The sequence below is a fragment of the Trachemys scripta genome, chromosome 1 (genome assembly GCF_013100865.1).
Source record: "Trachemys scripta elegans isolate TJP31775 chromosome 1, CAS_Tse_1.0, whole genome shotgun sequence".
NCBI classification, from domain to species: Eukaryota; Metazoa; Chordata; order Testudines; family Emydidae; genus Trachemys; species Trachemys scripta.
In genome coordinates, this window is record NC_048298.1 from 141,005,068 (window position 1) to 141,022,377 (window position 17,310).

General features: G+C 41.7%; 1 protein-coding gene across 1 annotated transcript in view; it reads right to left on the reverse strand.

The window, feature by feature from the left end:
- Nucleotides 1-17,310, reverse strand: part of CASR (calcium sensing receptor) — a 167,026-nt gene that overhangs the window by 100,982 nt on the left and 48,734 nt on the right. The window contains exon 2 of the mRNA XM_034787837.1: nucleotides 880-1,331. Within this exon, the coding sequence (XP_034643728.1) occupies nucleotides 880-1,067 (188 nt within the window). The 5' untranslated portion in view covers nucleotides 1,068-1,331. The remainder of the gene's footprint in view (nucleotides 1-879; nucleotides 1,332-17,310) is intronic.

Below are 17,310 nucleotides of genomic sequence, written 5' to 3' on the forward strand. Positions count from 1 at the left end.
AAGCAACAGAGGGTCCTGTGGCACCTTTAAGACTAACAGAAGTATTGGGAGCATAAGCTTTCGTGGGTAAGAACCTCACTTCTTCAGATGCTTTCATGGGTAAGAACCTCACTTCTTCAGATGTATCTGAAGAAGTGAGGTTCTTACCCACGAAAGCTTATGCTCCCAGTACTTCTGTTAGTCTTAAAGGTGCCACAGGACCCTCTGTTGCTTTTTACAGATTCAGACTAACACGGCTACCCCTCTGATACTTAACAAAAATAAGGGATTTCATTATTTCAAAACCCTTTTTTGCCACACATGACTGTAGTCAGACAATCTGATAAAAATTTTGGTCACTTCCATTGCATTTGCTGTGACTCTAAGTGAAGTATATATATATATATATTTAAATATTATTTATTAAATATCCATTATTCGTTGCCTCAATAGATTTATGTATTTGTGATTTGGCAGCATTGGGAACTATAATGTGTATCGTTCTTTCTCATTGTAAGCTGCCAAATAATTCTTAACATTTACTTTAGCTTATTCACCATTCATTCTCTTTACACCACACACTTCCATGGTCTTGTATTACTTAGCTCTGTGAGGAGCAAGTCTATTGCCTTCACATGGTGCCCCTCATCAGTAGCAAAAAGCAAGATGGAATGCAAAATTGGAGCTTGAGTTCTTGTCATAAAAAGCAAAAGACAAATACTTAATTCTGTAAAGCATTTGGGTTACAAATTGTATTAAAGATACTATACACAGTAAAGATGTGTTGTATTTGATAGTTAGCTACAGCTATTCTACTGAAGCGGTAAGGCACCTCACTTATAACTGACCAAGGTAAAGGCTCCAGCATTGTAGATTTTTACCAGTTTCTTTTTGGCTTACCTTATACACTCCACTGATTCTGGCCTAGATTTTAAATCCTGGTCTTTGGCAGCCACTCCAAAATGAATGGGGAACAGTCCCCCAAGAATAATGTCTCCCTTCTTCTGTGCCCTTTGGTTTGGTCCGTAGGCAGAGGTGTTCCAGGTAAATGCCAAGAGAATCAAACAGCAACTATAAAAAGTCATCATTCCTCTTTTCACAAGTGGATTACAGGATGCAAAAGTAAAAAAGATGTAAGAAAATAAATGGATCTAGTAATGTCTGACAAGTATTTCCTCTCCTAAGGCAGCACACTCTGGGTTGGGAGTGCATGTCTGCAGTACAATAAGCCACAAGATGGTAGCCTCAGGACTGGTATTTCTCCTGCAGTCTTCTCCATTGTACACTACTGATCCTACAGTCCTTGGTTCTTCAGAACTGAAGTGTTATGTGGAGCCCATCTCTGAGACCTTCTGAAAAAGAATGAGATATAAAAAGTGACCAACTACACAAAGAATTATTCTTTGCACTTTTGTGCAGTGCCTTTGAATCATGTACTTCACTGCTTGCTGCGTTTTGCCTACTCTATTTCAGTTTTCATAGGAGAGCAAGGGTCACCACTCCTTCCAATATGTGGTATAGGTCTGGTTTTCATGGGTTTATCCTACTTCTTTGGCTACTGAAGAGTCCCAAACTCATGACGGTGTTACATCACTGCACCTCCACACCACAATGTTGCAACAATATGCGGCAGGTATGGGGGGATGGTTTGAGCATTGTCCTGCGAAACCCAGGGTTGTGAGTTCAATCCTTGAGGGGGCCATTTAGGGATCTGGGGCAAAAATCTGTCTGGGGATTGGTCCTGCTTTGAGCAGGGGGTTGGACTAGATGACCTCCTGAGGTCCCTTCCACCCCTGATATTCTATGATTCCATGACATGCAGCATAATGAAACATCAATAGAAATTCTGTATGCATAGCAGCACCAGTCCTAGCTAGACACATACCAGTGCAAAATTGTACAGGGTCCCATGCATTCAAGAGTGGCCCTGCTTTGTCAGCTCTCCTTCCCAGGACACATCCAGCCCCTCCAACAGCCCATAACAACTCACCCCTACTTTGCAAGATGAACCTTGAGGCCCCACCTCTTCTAGTTGCTGAGATGCTCCCTGCCCCACTTCTAGTTTATGAAATGTACATGACCATCCCCAACCCCTTAACAACAAGTACCCTGGACCCTCTCAGCTGCCAAATTCTCCCACCCCCCAGATGTGCTAAGTGAGTTACAGAAGTCTGCCTGAAGATGTGTGTGTCTTACTTCACAATGAGCCTTGCAAAACCTAGAGTCAGCCCTATATAAACAGTGCACATGGTGGTAACTGGGGATCAGGGTGGAAGATTGCATCCCATTTAGGATAAGAGAGATGACCTAAAGCAAGTAGAGAATGGGAAACCCTATTTAACTAAAGTAAGAACCAATCTACACCTTGGCCCAAAACTCAAACCAAACGTATTTGATACTCAAAGAAATATGGTAAACTGTTTGGCTAGGGTTTTCCACTCCATTTTCACAGAGTCCTTACCACCTTCTTGTTCGGGCCAGATTCCTTTCCCCCCAGCAGAAAGAAGCTAACAAGAAAATCTTTTCTCACAAGCCTTCCCACCCAAAATGGCTTGGAAAACCGTGTGTAATCAGGATACTTCTCCAAGCTGAACCTCTGAGTCTTCTGAGGTTCACTGATCATACCATTCCTGGTTTAGTTACTAATCCTGCTTTGAGGCCTGCATCCTGTTGGGAAGCTAAATTTGTATCTCATCTGTGTTCAGTAGAGTTTCTTCTGTAACATATTAACAGACCTCCTAAGTTAAGAGGTGGCTTAATCACAGTCTGCACATATGTACATGTGGAAAAAGAATCTGCTAATGGAAGGCTCTTCAATCTAGCAAAAGTATAACAAGATGCAAGGTCTAGAAGCTGAAGCTAAACAAATTCAGATTAGAAGCAAGGTGCACGTTTTTAACAAGGTAATCAACCATTGGAGCAACGTACCATGGGTTGTGGTGGATTCTTCATCAATTAACATTTTAAAATTAAGATTGGATGTATTTCTACAAGATGTGATCTAGTTCACACAGGGATTAATTCAAGGAAACTCGGTGACTTGTGTTGTGCAGGAAGTCAGACTAGAAGATCACAGTGATTCCTCCTGCCCTTATAAACTATGAATCTGTAAGTGTCATGGACATGGTGTGAGACACATTTGGAAGTATCTCATGCATTCTCAATAAATTGCTTTTCTCAGGAAACAATAACAGACAGTGGAAGAGCTGTGAGTAGAGCTCAGGGACTCTAGGTTTGTAGTTCTGTGCACAAAGACTTGAGGGAGAAACTCTCTTGTTATGCATATATACACAGAGGCACACACACGTACACACATAGTCATATACACAAACTCCTGTGCCCCCTGCACCTTTTTGTTTCTCACCCACTCTCCAAAATATTGCCAGATGGCCCTTCATTTGTCCTTGTTTTCATGTATTGCTTGGTTTGGGTCTTCCATGTCCCTGCACAGGATCTAAAAGCCAGGCCTAGTATCATAGGGAATCATGATACTACTGTGGGTTTGGGTTTTCTCCCTTTTGTCTTTTTCCTTAGTTTTTCCTCCAATTTCTCACCACTATGGCTAGGCCACAATTCTCTCCCTGATGGGAAAGGCACACGATTCTGCCTTCTTAAACCAGCTGCTGGTTGGAGTAGGGAGAGAAGGTTTCCTTTACCGCCTCACCAATGTTTATGGTCAGGTTGCCATGCTGTTCTCCCAACCCCTAGGTAACCAGGTGCTTGAGGTGGCTGAAGTCACACGAGGAAACCTGCTGTACCTCCAAGTGAAGAGGTTGTACTAAACCTTCTCTACACCTATACCCTGATATGGGACTTGGAGCAAGTGCTCTTCTATCAGCAGGCATCTGATTTCCTAGGCACTCTGGGTCATTGTTAGTTAGAGCTGGTCAAAAACTTTTCACCAGAACTTTCTGATTCAACAAAATCAAAATGTTTTGTAGGAATGTCATGATTTTGTCAAAATTTTCAACGAAAAATTATCAAAACACTTTCAATAAGGTCAAAGTGCTTCATTTCAACTTCATTGTTTCAATTGTTACATTCAAATTGAAACAAAGCATTTAAACCTTGTCAAAATGAAACTATTTTTATAAACAATTTCACTAATGATGAAATTACGTTTTTCAGAATTTTCATTTCATGGGAAATGTCAAAATATTGACTTTTTGTTTAAATGGTTCATTTAATGTTCATTTGTTTTTACCTTTTGATTTTAAATAAAACTGAAGTAAAATTCAAAACAACACTGCTCTACAGCCAAAATGCTTCTGAAATAAATGTAGTCAAACTTTACTAATTCTGGGTCACTGAGAACGAAAATGATGCTTAAAATTGTTGATTGGCTCTAGTTTTCAAGATATGCTATTGGGTCAGTATATACGACCCTTGACTTGGGAATGGCGGAGGATAAGTGAGTTATAAAGGGAAGGGATCTCAATTTAAACCAGAAATGACTAAAATACATCTTTGACTGGATCTATGAATAAATCTATGACTGGGTTTGGACAGTACTTGCTTTTTAGGCAAAACAATGAATGATGCAATCTGAAGCTGGTATTGCATCATACATGATATGAATTGCATCGTGTTATTCCTAGAAGTCATGGATGATGCAATCATAATGAAGCTTACATCACTCTGCTGAACAAATTGCCCTATATCAGCTCTAGAAATCATACAGTGTCGTGCTCTCTTATTTGTCAGTGTTTGATTTTGCAAAGGGACACATTTCTGTTTAGCCAAAGTGAGCAGAGATGCCTCGTACTTGTGTGAACAGTGCAGATAACTTCTGCTATGTTTGTGGTGAAGTGACTTTTGCATCACAAAAGCGCAGTATAACCACTATGGTTAAGAAAGCCTATCACCTTTATTTTGGCTGCAAAATTGGAGATCAGGACAAGAGGTGGGCCCCACACATATGCTGCAACACTTGTGCAACAAATCTTCGCCAGTGGTTGAACAGGAAAAAGAAATCTATGCCTTTTGCAGTGCCAATGATTTGGAGAGAGCCAACAGATCATACCAGCAATTGTTACTTCTGCATGGTGCCTCCAGTTGGGAAAGGTGTGTCAAAGAAGAAAAAGTGGACTGTGCATTATCCAAACATTCCATCAGCTATATGCCCAGTACCCCATGGAGAAGGACTGCAGGTTCCTGATGCACCAGAATCATTCTCTCTTCAGTCAGACGAGGAAGAGGAAGAGGATGAAACTTCTGTTCCTGAACCATCAATGTCACAGGACCCACATTTTCTCCCATCCTCCTCCTCTGAATCACACCTCATAACACAAGGTGAACTGAATGACCTTGTCAGGGATTTGGAACTACCCAAGAGTAAGGCAGAGCTGTTGGGCTCCAGACTACAGCACTGGAATCTCCTGGCACGTGATGTTAGGGTTTCCATGTTCCGTGACCATCAAAAGGATTTTGTCCCATTCTTCTTCATGGAAGGTGATCTTGTAGCCTGCAACAACATCGATGGTGTGATGGCAGCCCTCAACATCGTTCACGATCCAGATGAGTGGAGACTGTTCATTGATTCATCGAAGACAAGTCTTAAAGCTGTTTTACTACATAATGGCAATGTTTTGCCATCAATTCCAGTTGGTCATGCAGTCCATATGAAGGAAACCTATGACAACATGAAACAACTTTTGAGGTGCATAAACTATGACCAACATCAGTGGCAGCTTTGTGGCAATTTGAAGGTTGTTGCTCTCTTGCTTGGTCTGCAGACTGGATACACAAAGTACTGCTGTTTTCTTTGCGAATGGGATAGTCGTGCAAGAGATTCCCACTACATCAAGAAAGATTGGCCACTCCAACAGTCATTGGAGCCTGAGAGGAAAAGTGTGCAGCATCCACCACTTGTTGAATCAAGGAAGATTTTGTTACCACCCTTACACATCAAGCTGGGTCTGATGAAGAACTTTGTCAAGGCCATTGACAAAACACAAGCAGCTTTCAAGTACCTTCGTGGAAAATTTCCAAGGTTAAGTGAAGCTAAGATAAAGGAAGGTGTCTTTGTCAGTCCTCAGATTCATGAACTTCTTCGAGATGATGCATTTGACCATGCACTGTGTGGCAAGGAAAAGACAGCATGGAAAGCTTTCCAGTCAGTGGCAATAAATTTTCTCGGAAACAACAAGGCAGACAGGTTGTTGGTGGAAAACCTCCTCAAGGCATACAAAAGCCTTGGTTGCAACATGTCACTAAAGATACATTTTTTGCACTCTCATCTAGATTTTTTTCCACTGAACTGCGGAGCACTGAGCGACGAGCACGGTGAGCGATTTCACCAGGACATTGCAACAATGGAGAAATGCTATCAGGGCAAATGGAGCCCATCAATGCTTGCAGACGATTGCTGGACAGTGACAAGAGATGCTCCATTTAATGAATACAAGAGACAAGCCAAGAAGCACCGATTAGACACTGAATAGGACTAAACTATGTACATAATAGTTTTTTGCCTTTTGTTTCATAATAAATTTTATTTATATAACCCTTTTGCTGATTTTTAAAGTGTTACATAAACAGGGCAGGTGAAATATTATCATGTAAAGCAACCATAAACACATGAAAAGACCTAGGTTTACAATTTATGATTAAAACTCTACTATCTACACAATATACATAGACATAAAATGTAAAAACTTAAATATTTTAGAAACAGTAGCCAATCAGTTGTTTTAATTGTCATATTTGAATTCAGCACATCAAAATACATAATAAATAGCACATTTTATCTCTGAAGCAGACGACGTCTCAAAAATTGTAGACCAGTGCAATCAATCATTTCACATTGAAAATCAAAACATTTCATTTTGAAAAAAATTCATCCATCTCTAACGGTGGGGTCCTGGGAGATGAACTCCCAATGGTAAAGTGGCCAGTACAGTCAACTGGAGGTGGCTAGAGCTTCTTTCTCACTCTGGCCTAATTCTCAGAAACTCTCCATCTAATGCACAACAGCAAATCTCTGGGAATCTATAAGATGACCATTGAGTCATATGGGCCGAGACAGGGACATATGCGTCCTGGAGATGAGCGCCTGGCTGTGTAGGATGTGGTCAATGGGAGGGCTTTGGCTTCTTGATCTTGGGATGCTGCTTTGGGATGGAGGACTGCTGAAAAGAGATGGGGTTACTCTGACCAAGAAGGGGAAGAACATCTTCAGAAACTGACTCACCAACCTCGTGACGAGGGCTTTGCACTAGGTTCAAATGGAGCAGGTGCTAAATGCCCACTGGTTGGTATTAAAAAAGGTGACCTTTTCAAAGGGGCTAGATGTTGGGGGGGGGGGGGGTGAGGGCAGAATGGAAAATTAAAATATGGTCATAGGAGCAACAAGAGGGGAATCTGCTCCACTTTTTAGATGTTTATACACAAATGCAAGGAGTATGGGGAATAAACAGTAAGAACTGAAAGTATTAGTACACAAGCTAAATTATGACTTAAATGGCATCACTAAGACTGGGGGGATAAATCTCATATCTGGACTATAGTGGAGTATTGCTTTTTCAGAAAAGACATGCAGGGAAAAAAGGGAACAAGTGTAGCACTGTACATCAAGAATGTATACACTTGTTCTGAGTGTAGTAGAAAGAGAGAGCCTGGAACACTGGGCCTGATCCAAGGCCTAAGGCCTGAACTAAAGTCAACAAAGGCCAGGCTATCGGCAAAAGTCAGGTCCTGCCATAAAGCAAACACCTGCTTACAAGTTCACTGTTTGGTACACGAACTTGGCAAAAGCATGATTAGTGTTGTAAAAATACAGGCACTTCTAAGAAATACTATGCACAGGGGATTCATGAAAACACATTCCAGAAGGCTAGTACAGGTACACCCCAACATATAGTCATGGCATAAACACAATCCTGAGAGATGACACAGGAACACAAGGAATAAGGAAAAGGATGGAAGAACAGGATGATGAATGTAAGTGTTTTGTTCGAACCAGCAGGTACAAGGTGTAGGGTCGGTAACTAAACACGCCAGGAGTGTAATATGTAACCTGTTTGTATCAATGTATAAAAGAGAAATCATAGGAGGGACATCTTTTGTCCAGACGAGAGGGGCAGTGGAAAGTCCCACCACTGACTGATCTGAGTCCACTGTAACAGGCACATGTGTTAGTGTTCAGTGGCGTGGCCAGCTTCTCAGTGCAGGGGGAGCAACCATAAAAAAGGTGCCCCCCCTTGGCTCCTCCTCTGGCCATGCCCCTCGGCCCGGAAACAGGAAGCTGCCAGGGAGAGGGGATCTGCCCGCCAGCTGCGGAGCGCTTGGCCGCCGAGCCCTAAGCCTCCGCAGGAGGCAGCCGCAGTGGCGATGTTGGGGCCGCGCTGAGCGTGGTGCGCGATGGCCGAGGAGCCGGCCCCTTCGCTCCTCTGGCCGCGCCCGCCGCCCCCCCAATGGCTACTCCGGAGTCTGACCGTGCTGCCCCCCCACTTGCCTGGAGGACCCCAGCGGCGGCCCGGTAGGCGCCGCTTTTGAAAAATGTACTGAGGGGAAGCAGCTGCTTCCCCTGAAGCCCCCTAGCTACGCTACTGTTAGTGTTCCCGTAGAGTATACCAGGCACTTGGATCATGCTTTATGCCAATAAACCTGTTCAAGCACCTTCACCACTGAACTGAGTCTGTGGTCTTTCTCGGTAATACTATCAAAGTCTGCTGAGCCAGCTTCCTACACAAGGCTGGGACAGCACATGGAGAGAGCACACACCGCACACCAACTGACAACAGTAAGGTCCAAAAAGAAGTGAGAGGCAGACCAGCCGAAAGTCTCTGGGTGAAGATAACGGGGGAAAGACAGGGGCAAAATCCAGGGAGTGGTCTACTATAGACCAGCTAATCAGGAAGAGCAGGTGGATGAGGCATTTCTAGAACAAATAACAGAAACATCAAAAACACAAAGACCTGATAGCAATGGGGGACTTTAACTACTAAGAGATCTGTTGGAAAAGTAATATGGCAACACAAAAAATTTCCAATAAGTTCTTGGAATGTGTTGGGGACAACTCCTTGTTTCAGAAGGTGGAGGAAGTAACCCTGGGGAAACCACTTTAGACTTGATTCTAATAGGGAGGAATTTGTTGCCAGTCCAGATGTTGAAGGCAATTTGAATAAAAGGGATGATGAAATGATATATTTCATGATTCTAAGGAAAGGAAGGATTGAGAGCAGCAGAATAAGGACAATCAACATGAAAAAAGCAGACTTTAATAAACTCATAGAACTGGCAGGTAAAGTCCCAAGGGAAGAAAATCCAAGGGAAAAAGGAATGCAGGAGAACTGGCAGTTTTTCAAAGAGAAATTATGAAAGGCACAAAAGCAAACTATGCTCATGCAAAAGAATGTCCATCAGGAGTTCTTTAATGACCTGAACATCAATAAGGAATCCTACAAAGAGTGAAAACATGGACAAATTGCTAAGCATGAATATAAAAGAATAGTGCAAGCACGTAGAGAAAAAAATCAAAAAGACTACATTATAAAATGAGTTAAACCTAGCAAGGGACAAAAAAGTTAATAATAAAAAGTTCTATAAATACATTAAGAGCAACAGCAAGATGAAGGAAAGTGTAGGTACCTTATCTAGCAGGAAAGGAGTGCTAATAACTGATGACATCAAGAAGGCTGAGGTGTTTAATACATATTTTGCTTCAGTCTTCACTAAAAAGGTTAATGTAGGCCAGATGCTTAACAAAGTTAATATTAATAAGGAGGAAAGAACACAATCCAGAACAGAGAAAGAACAGATTAAAGCAGGGGTCGGCAACCTTCGGCACACAGCCCATAGGGTAATCCGCTGGCTGCCGCTTCCCGCAGCTCCCATTGGCTGGGAACGGTGAAACATGGCCACTGGGAGCTGCAGGGGGCCATGCCTGCAGACAGTCAACGTAAACAAAATGTCTCGCAGTCCGCCAGCGGATTACCTTGATGGGCCGCATGCTGAAGGTTGCCGAACCCTGGATTAAAGAATATTTAGATAAGTTTGATGTATTCAAGTCAGCAGGACCTGATAAAATTCACATTAGGGTACTTAAAGACCTAGCGGAAGCAATTTCGGAACCATTAGCAATTATCTTTGAGAACTCCTGGAGGACGAGTGAGATCCCAGAAGACTCAAGAAGGACAAACATAGTACCTACCTTTAAAAGGGGGAACAAAGAGGGACCAGGGAATTATAGACCAGTCATCTTAATTTTTGTACCTTACTTTTTGTTCCAAATACCGGAACAAATTATGAAACAATCACTTTATAAACACTGAGAGGATAATAGGGTTATAAGGAACAGCCCATATAGATTTGTCAAGAACAAATCATGCCTAACTTATTTCTTTCTTTGACAGGGATACTGGACTAGTGGATGGGGGGAACCCATGATATATCTTGATTTTAGAAAGGCTTTTTGACTCAGTCCCACATGACATTCTCATAGGCAAATTAGGGAAACATGGTCTACATGAAATTACTATAAAGTGGCTGCACAACTGGTTGAAAGCAGTTGTCAATGGTTTGCTGTCAAAAAGGGAAGGCATATCTAGTGGGGTGCTGAAGGGGTCTGTCCTGGGTCCAGTACTATTCAACATTTTCATTAATGACCTGGCTAATGGAGAAAAGAGTGTGTTTATAAAATTTGCAGATGATACGAAGGTGAGAGGGATTGCAAGCACTTGGAAGACAGGATTAGAATTCAAAATGATTTTGACAAATTGGAGACTTGGTCTGAAATCAACAAGATGAAATTCAACAAACTATTACTCTTAGAAAGGAAAAATCAAGTGCAGAGATAGAAAATGTGGAATAACTCTATGCAATAGTACTGCTGAAAAGAATCTGGGGGTTATAGTGGATCACAAATTAAATATGAGCCAACAATGTGATGTAATCCTGAAAAAGGCTAATATCTTTCTGGGGTATATTAAGGAAATGTCAGAAGTAAAATATGTGAGGTAACTGTCCCGTTATACTCAGCACTCGTGAGGTCTCTGCTGGAATACTATGTCTAGTTTTGGATGTCACACTTTAGGAAAGCTGTGGAAAAATGAGAGAGATCCAAAGGGGAGCAACAAAAATGATCAAAGAAAACCTGACCTAGGAAGAAAGGTTAAACAAATTGAGCATGTTAATCTTGAGAAAAGAAGACTGAGTGGGGACCCAATAATAGTCTTCAAATATGTTGAGGGCTATTATAGAGGATGGTGATCAATTGTTCTCCATGTTCATTGAAGGGAGGATAAGAAGTAATCCACTTGATATGCAGCAAGGAATGTTTAGGTTAGATATTAGGAAAAACCTTCCACCTATAAGGGTAGTTAAGCTCTGGAATAGCTTAATCTTCCAAGGGGTGTTGTGGAATCCCTCTCAGAGGTTTTCAAGAACAGGCTGGACAAAGACCTACCAGGGATGGTCTAGGTAAACTTGGTCCTGCTTCAATACAGGGGAATGGATTCTTGATTTCCCTTCCAGCCCTACATTTTTATGACTCTGTGTTCTGAGACATCCTCAGTCCAGACTTTCTCACTGTGTGGACCAGGTCACTGGGGAGCTGAGTACTCCCCCATTCATGCACAAATATTGTGCTTGCACTGCTGCTTAAGAAAGTGCTTTTGTGCCCTAAGTTATTAGTATTCTTCCTATGCATGGACTTTAAAGTCATAAGGAGGGCAATCTTGCTGCAGCTGAAGTCTATGATGATAGTAGTGACTCACCTCAACCAGACCTACTCTGTCCCAGACTGACTATATTTGACAACTTATTCCAACTGGTCTCAGACCTTCTCCAGCCTGCAACTAGGGATGGTCTTTTCCCTCACCTGTCTGGCCCTTGGCTAGGAGAAGGTGTCTTACTGGATGGATCATGTTTATCTTTTGGGAATGCTGCTTGTGTCTGGCTTTGAGATCCACTTTGCAGGGTTCCTCTCAATGGCATTCTGTTCTGCAGCTGCTTGTTTAAGCTCAACCAGACCCTGATCAAACCTGTCATCAGGAATGCCCTCTGTCCAACCAACTATTCCACCACCATCAAGCCCTGCCTCTATCTCTTCTATCAACGGCTGATGAGGTTAAGTGCTCAGAGAGATAGCTGGTGATGTCAGTGTATGCTAATGACACCATCATTGCAACCAGGGACTCAAAAGAGCTGGTGAAAATGAATACCCAGGCTCACAATCCTTTACATTTATTATTAAAATATGAGTAAAAACATGTATCTATTATAACAATTATAAGCCTGTAGAATTTGTGTGTGTTCTGAGAAGTTGACAGATTTTCTTTGCTTTAAACTGTAATGAAATGTTCACTGCTTTGCAACTTCCCTGAATTGCATTTCATAACCTCCCTGGAGGTCAAAACACTGCTCCAGAAGAAAGTCCTGGATTACTCCTAGCAGGCCTGGTCTGTATTTGAAGGTCTTCTGTGGTCACTGAAGTTTAGAGCTTTCTGCTTCTGCACAGCCCTGTCTTCTTGGTCTTCCAGATATCCCCCATTCTCCACCCGAGCAGGCTGCATCCTATCCAGTCATTTTTCCTTCCAGCCCCACCCATGGAACACCTTCATAGAATCATAGAATATCAGGGCTGGCAGGGACCTCAGGAGGTCACCTAGTCCAACCCCCTGCTCAAAGCATGCTTGTGCTCCGTACCATCCACTCTCTCACCCTTGTGTCCTGCCCAGACACCAAGTGGCAGGATTCTCAGTGGCAGAGTGTATTTTCTAGCTTTGTTCTGCAACATGCCAGGGATGGGAGTTAGTAGCTCCTTCATGGAGGCATAAGCATGGGCATGTTGCTGGTGAACTTCACAAATTCCCCCAATACCTACCAGTGTTGTGTGCACAGGGAAACTGTGGCCCATGCTTATCTTCAGTGCACCAGGCTGCAACCCTTTACTGCATTTTTTAAAACAATGCATGTGGAACTCATTGCCACATGCTATCACTCAGACCAAAAGCATGACAAGATTTTTAAAAGGATTAGATTTAAATACAGATGATAACATGATAACATGAGATAGGGTGAAAATATAAATTTCATGGCATTAGCCAAGTACAGATGTCTACTATGGGGTTTCTTGCATCTTCCTCTGAATAATCTGGAACTGACCACTATCAGACACTGGACTAGATGTGGCACTCATCTGAACTAGTATGTATCTAAATGAGGTGAATTTAGATACATACTAACTATAAAGTGTATCTTTTCCCTGAGAAAACAGACTGGAGGCCAGATTTACAAATGTATTTAGGTGCTTAAAGATGCAGATAGGTGCCTAGTGGGATTTACAGAAGCACCTAAGCAGGGCGGGCACCTAACTCCCATTCACTTCTTATGCACTATTGAAAATCTCACTAGGCACCTATCTCAATCTTTAGGTACATAAATGCCTGTGTAAATCTGGCCCCGAGATTCCCCAACTCACTTTATCTACAACAGTTATCAAATATTTTCAGTCACAGACATAGAGAGGGTTTGTAAACACTGGTGTGCAGATGCAAAGCTCTTGCTTCTTGCCAGCACCCTGAACTAGCCAGCCCCTCCACCCTCTGTCATCTTTTGTTATCACAGATCTTCCTTGAGCTCTATTTTCCTTAATTTCATTAAGAATGTCGGTCTCTTCCTTATTAATGACAACTTTTTAGAGTCAGCGATTGAATTATCCACTAATGCATGCCTGAAGTCATCAAAATGTATCAAAGGATAGGGTGGAAATTGTGCTGTTAGTACAAATAATTTTGTTCCTGTGGTTTCAACACACAAATTAAAAGATCAGATTACTAAGTGATTGAATTGAGCAGAAGGCTCTGTATCTATTTCTACTTCCGTTCTTTAGCAAATATTTGTTACACTCTAAACTTTATTCTGTAACAGAAAGCAAATATTTATATTGCAAGCTCTTCAAAATTGAGATCTTGTCTTTCTACATGTTTGCCTCACACAAAGAGCTGGTTTTTTGTGAAGAATTAAAAAAATATCCTTAATGTTTTCAATTCAAATTTTTTTAAACAGTCTTATTCTTCATTTTTATCAAAGTTGTTTTTTTTTTTTTTTTTTTTTTTTTTGATAAACGCAGCCTTTTTGGGTTTTGGACTCCGCAGGAAGCAGAAATAGAATGTCAGCCATTTTGCCTGAACTCCTGTGGAGGGAATTAAGGAGGTTTCAGGGACAGAGAAAGATGGAGGGCAATGTAAGAGGGAGCTGAAGAGGGTCCTGTGCAGGCAGACACAGAATCAGGGGAGGGAGCACAGGGAAGAACAAAAGAAATCATAGCAGTGGCATGGGTCTTTTACTAGAAGGATCTAAAATTTTTAATAATGATGTGGAAAAGTTCAATAAATATTTTCTGTTCTCTACTCGGAAGACGCAGGATGATGTTTTTACATCTTACCTAGAAGAGGAAGTATTTCATAATCAAACAGTAAGTAGGCAGGATTTTAAACAGCAATCACTAACGTTAAACTGCTTAAAAACTGCAGAACCAGGTAATTTGCACCAAATTGTTTTAAAATAATTGGCTGAGGAACTCTCAGAGCCACTGCTGTTGATTAGTGAACAAATCTCAGAATACTGGGGAAGTTCCAGAGGTATGGGAAAAAGCTAATATTTTGCCAATATTTAAAAATAGTAAACAGGATTGCCTGGAGAACCACAAGCCAATTAGCTGCTCCAGATGGCAATCAGTAGAGAATAAAAGGATGATACAAAAACTAATGCCAATCAATGTGGTTTTGTGAAAATTAGGTCCTGTTTTACAAATGTGAAATAGGTGCTTGATGGGATTACAAATTTAGCTGACAAAGTTAGCATAATATATTCAGATTTCTGTAAGGCATTTGACTTGGTATCAAATGACATTCTAATTAAAAATTAGCACTATACAAAATCAATGCAGCACATATTAAATTGATTAAAAACTGGATAACTGATATTTAAATAAATTTTAAAAGGGGAATTGTCCTCCAATGAGATTGACACTAATGAGATTCCTCAGGGACTCATTTTTGGACCAGTACTATTCATTATCTTTAAATAGTGACATGTCAGTTCTGAAAAACAATCTGAATCGCATGGCAATCTAGGTTTGCTAAAACAACATTTTAATACAGACAAATACAAGTCCAAACGTCTAGGAACAAAGAATGTAGGTCACACTTGGAATTTTAACAGGTAATGACTTAGGAAAAGCCTGAGGGGGCTTGGTGTGCAACCAACTGAACATAAATTCCCAGTGTCCTACAGTGGATAAGAGAACAAATATGATCTTTGGACATATTAGCAGAGAAAAATCAAGTAGAAGTAGTGAGGTGGAAATCTGATGAGGTTCAACAAGGACAAGTGCAGAGTCCTGCACGTAGGACGGAAGAATTCCATGCACTGCTACAGGCTGGGGACCTACTGGCTAAGCAGCAGTTCTGCAGAAAAGGACCTAGGGATTACAGTGGACGAGAAGCTGGATATGAGTCAGCAGTGTGCCCTTTTTGCCAAGAAGGCCAACAGCATATTGGGCTGTATTAGTAGCATTAGGAGCATTTCCAGCAGATCTAAGGAAGTGACTATTCCCCTCTATTCAGCACTGGTGAGGCCACACCTGGAGTACTGCGTCCAGTTTTGGTCCCCCCACTACAGAACAGATGTGGACAAATTGGAGAGAGTCCAGATTAAGGACCTGGGGCACATGACTTATGAGGAGAGGCTGAGTGAACTGAGGGAAGAGAAGAGAGACCCATAAGAATTAAATAAATATGTAAAAAGGGAGCATTTTCCACTACGTACAAGAGGAGAATTTTTGAGGAGATGGCCAATGCCAAATATTTTTCTACACTTCATGAGGCAGATGGCCATAGAAACACTGAGCACCCATTTGTGCATATTCAACACCCCTTTGGGAGAAACTATTTCCACAGAGTACTATTTGGGTTTTGCTCAGCATCTGAGATGTTTCACTGCAAAATATACACATTTTTGATGGTCTACAGGGGACTAAGGTTTACACAGATGGCATTTTGATCTGGGGAAAAACAGTAGAAGAACAGGCCCAGAGGCTCTGAGTAACTTTGGAAAGAGCCAGAGCTGCAAGGCTAAAGTAAACAAACAAATATGTAGAATCATAGGATCACAGAATATTAGGGTTGGAAGAGACCTCAGGAGGTCATCTAGTCCAATCCCCTTCTCAAAGCAGGACCAACACTAACTAAATCATCCCAGCCAGGGCTTTGTCAAGCCAGGCCTTAAATGTTATATGTAAATTCCATATAAGAAAAATAACATATACTTGGAAGAGAAGCTAACACAGCAAGGTGTACAAGTAGTTCACAGTAAGGTTGAAGCCAGAACCAATATGCCTGTCCCAACAGACAAGGAAAGGTTTCAAAGATTCCTTGGAATGATGAACTATGTAGGAGAATCTGTGCCTATTCTGTCCAAATCAGCAATCTGAGAGCACTATTGTGCAAAGATGCCCAATGATCTGGGATGAAAATCTTAATAAAGTGTTTGAGAAACTGAAGGCGTTTATCAATGAGGCCTCAGTCATGGTTACTATGATAGTAAGTGTAAAACTAAGTTGTCCATGGATGAATCTAAGGAGGGCACTGGTGCAGTGCTCTTACAACAGCTGGTCAAAACTGGAGACCGGTGGCTTATGAGTCATAAGCACTAACATAAACTGAGTATCAATCTGCTCAAATAGAGAAGGAAACTTTGGCCTTAGACCATGGTTGTAAAAGGTTTCATTTCTTTATAGGATGCCAGTGTTAGCTGAAACTGACCATAAAACACTTATCGCCATTACCAAAAGGGGCCTGGAAGACACTCCCCCAAGAACACAGGGACTATTTTATCAGTTATAAATGTATGATTTGCAAACTGAATGCAAACATGGGAGAGATGTGGTGGATGCAGACACTCTCTAGAGCACTTGACAAAAATACAATGGAGCAAAGTCCAAACCTAGATTTTGTATTTGTCAATCTGATAAAAAAAAAATATGTCCAGTCTCAGACAAAATGTGTACTGTGACTGCCAGAGCTACTACTCAAGAGGACATCCTATGGAAAATAATTAAAAGCTATTAGCACCGAGTGGGTCAGGACAACATATTCCCAGACCCTATTATCAATTGAAAAGGAGCGCTGAGTCCTAGATGGGATTTTGTTTATAGACTTATAGACTCATAGACTTTAAGGTCAGAAGGGACCATTATGATCATCTGGTCTGACCCCCTGCATGCTGCAGGCCACAAGACCCTTCCCTGGACTCTGCCGTTGAAGTCCCCAATCCTGTGTTTTAGTGACTTCAATCGGCAGAGACCCTCCTGCTAGTGATCCCTGC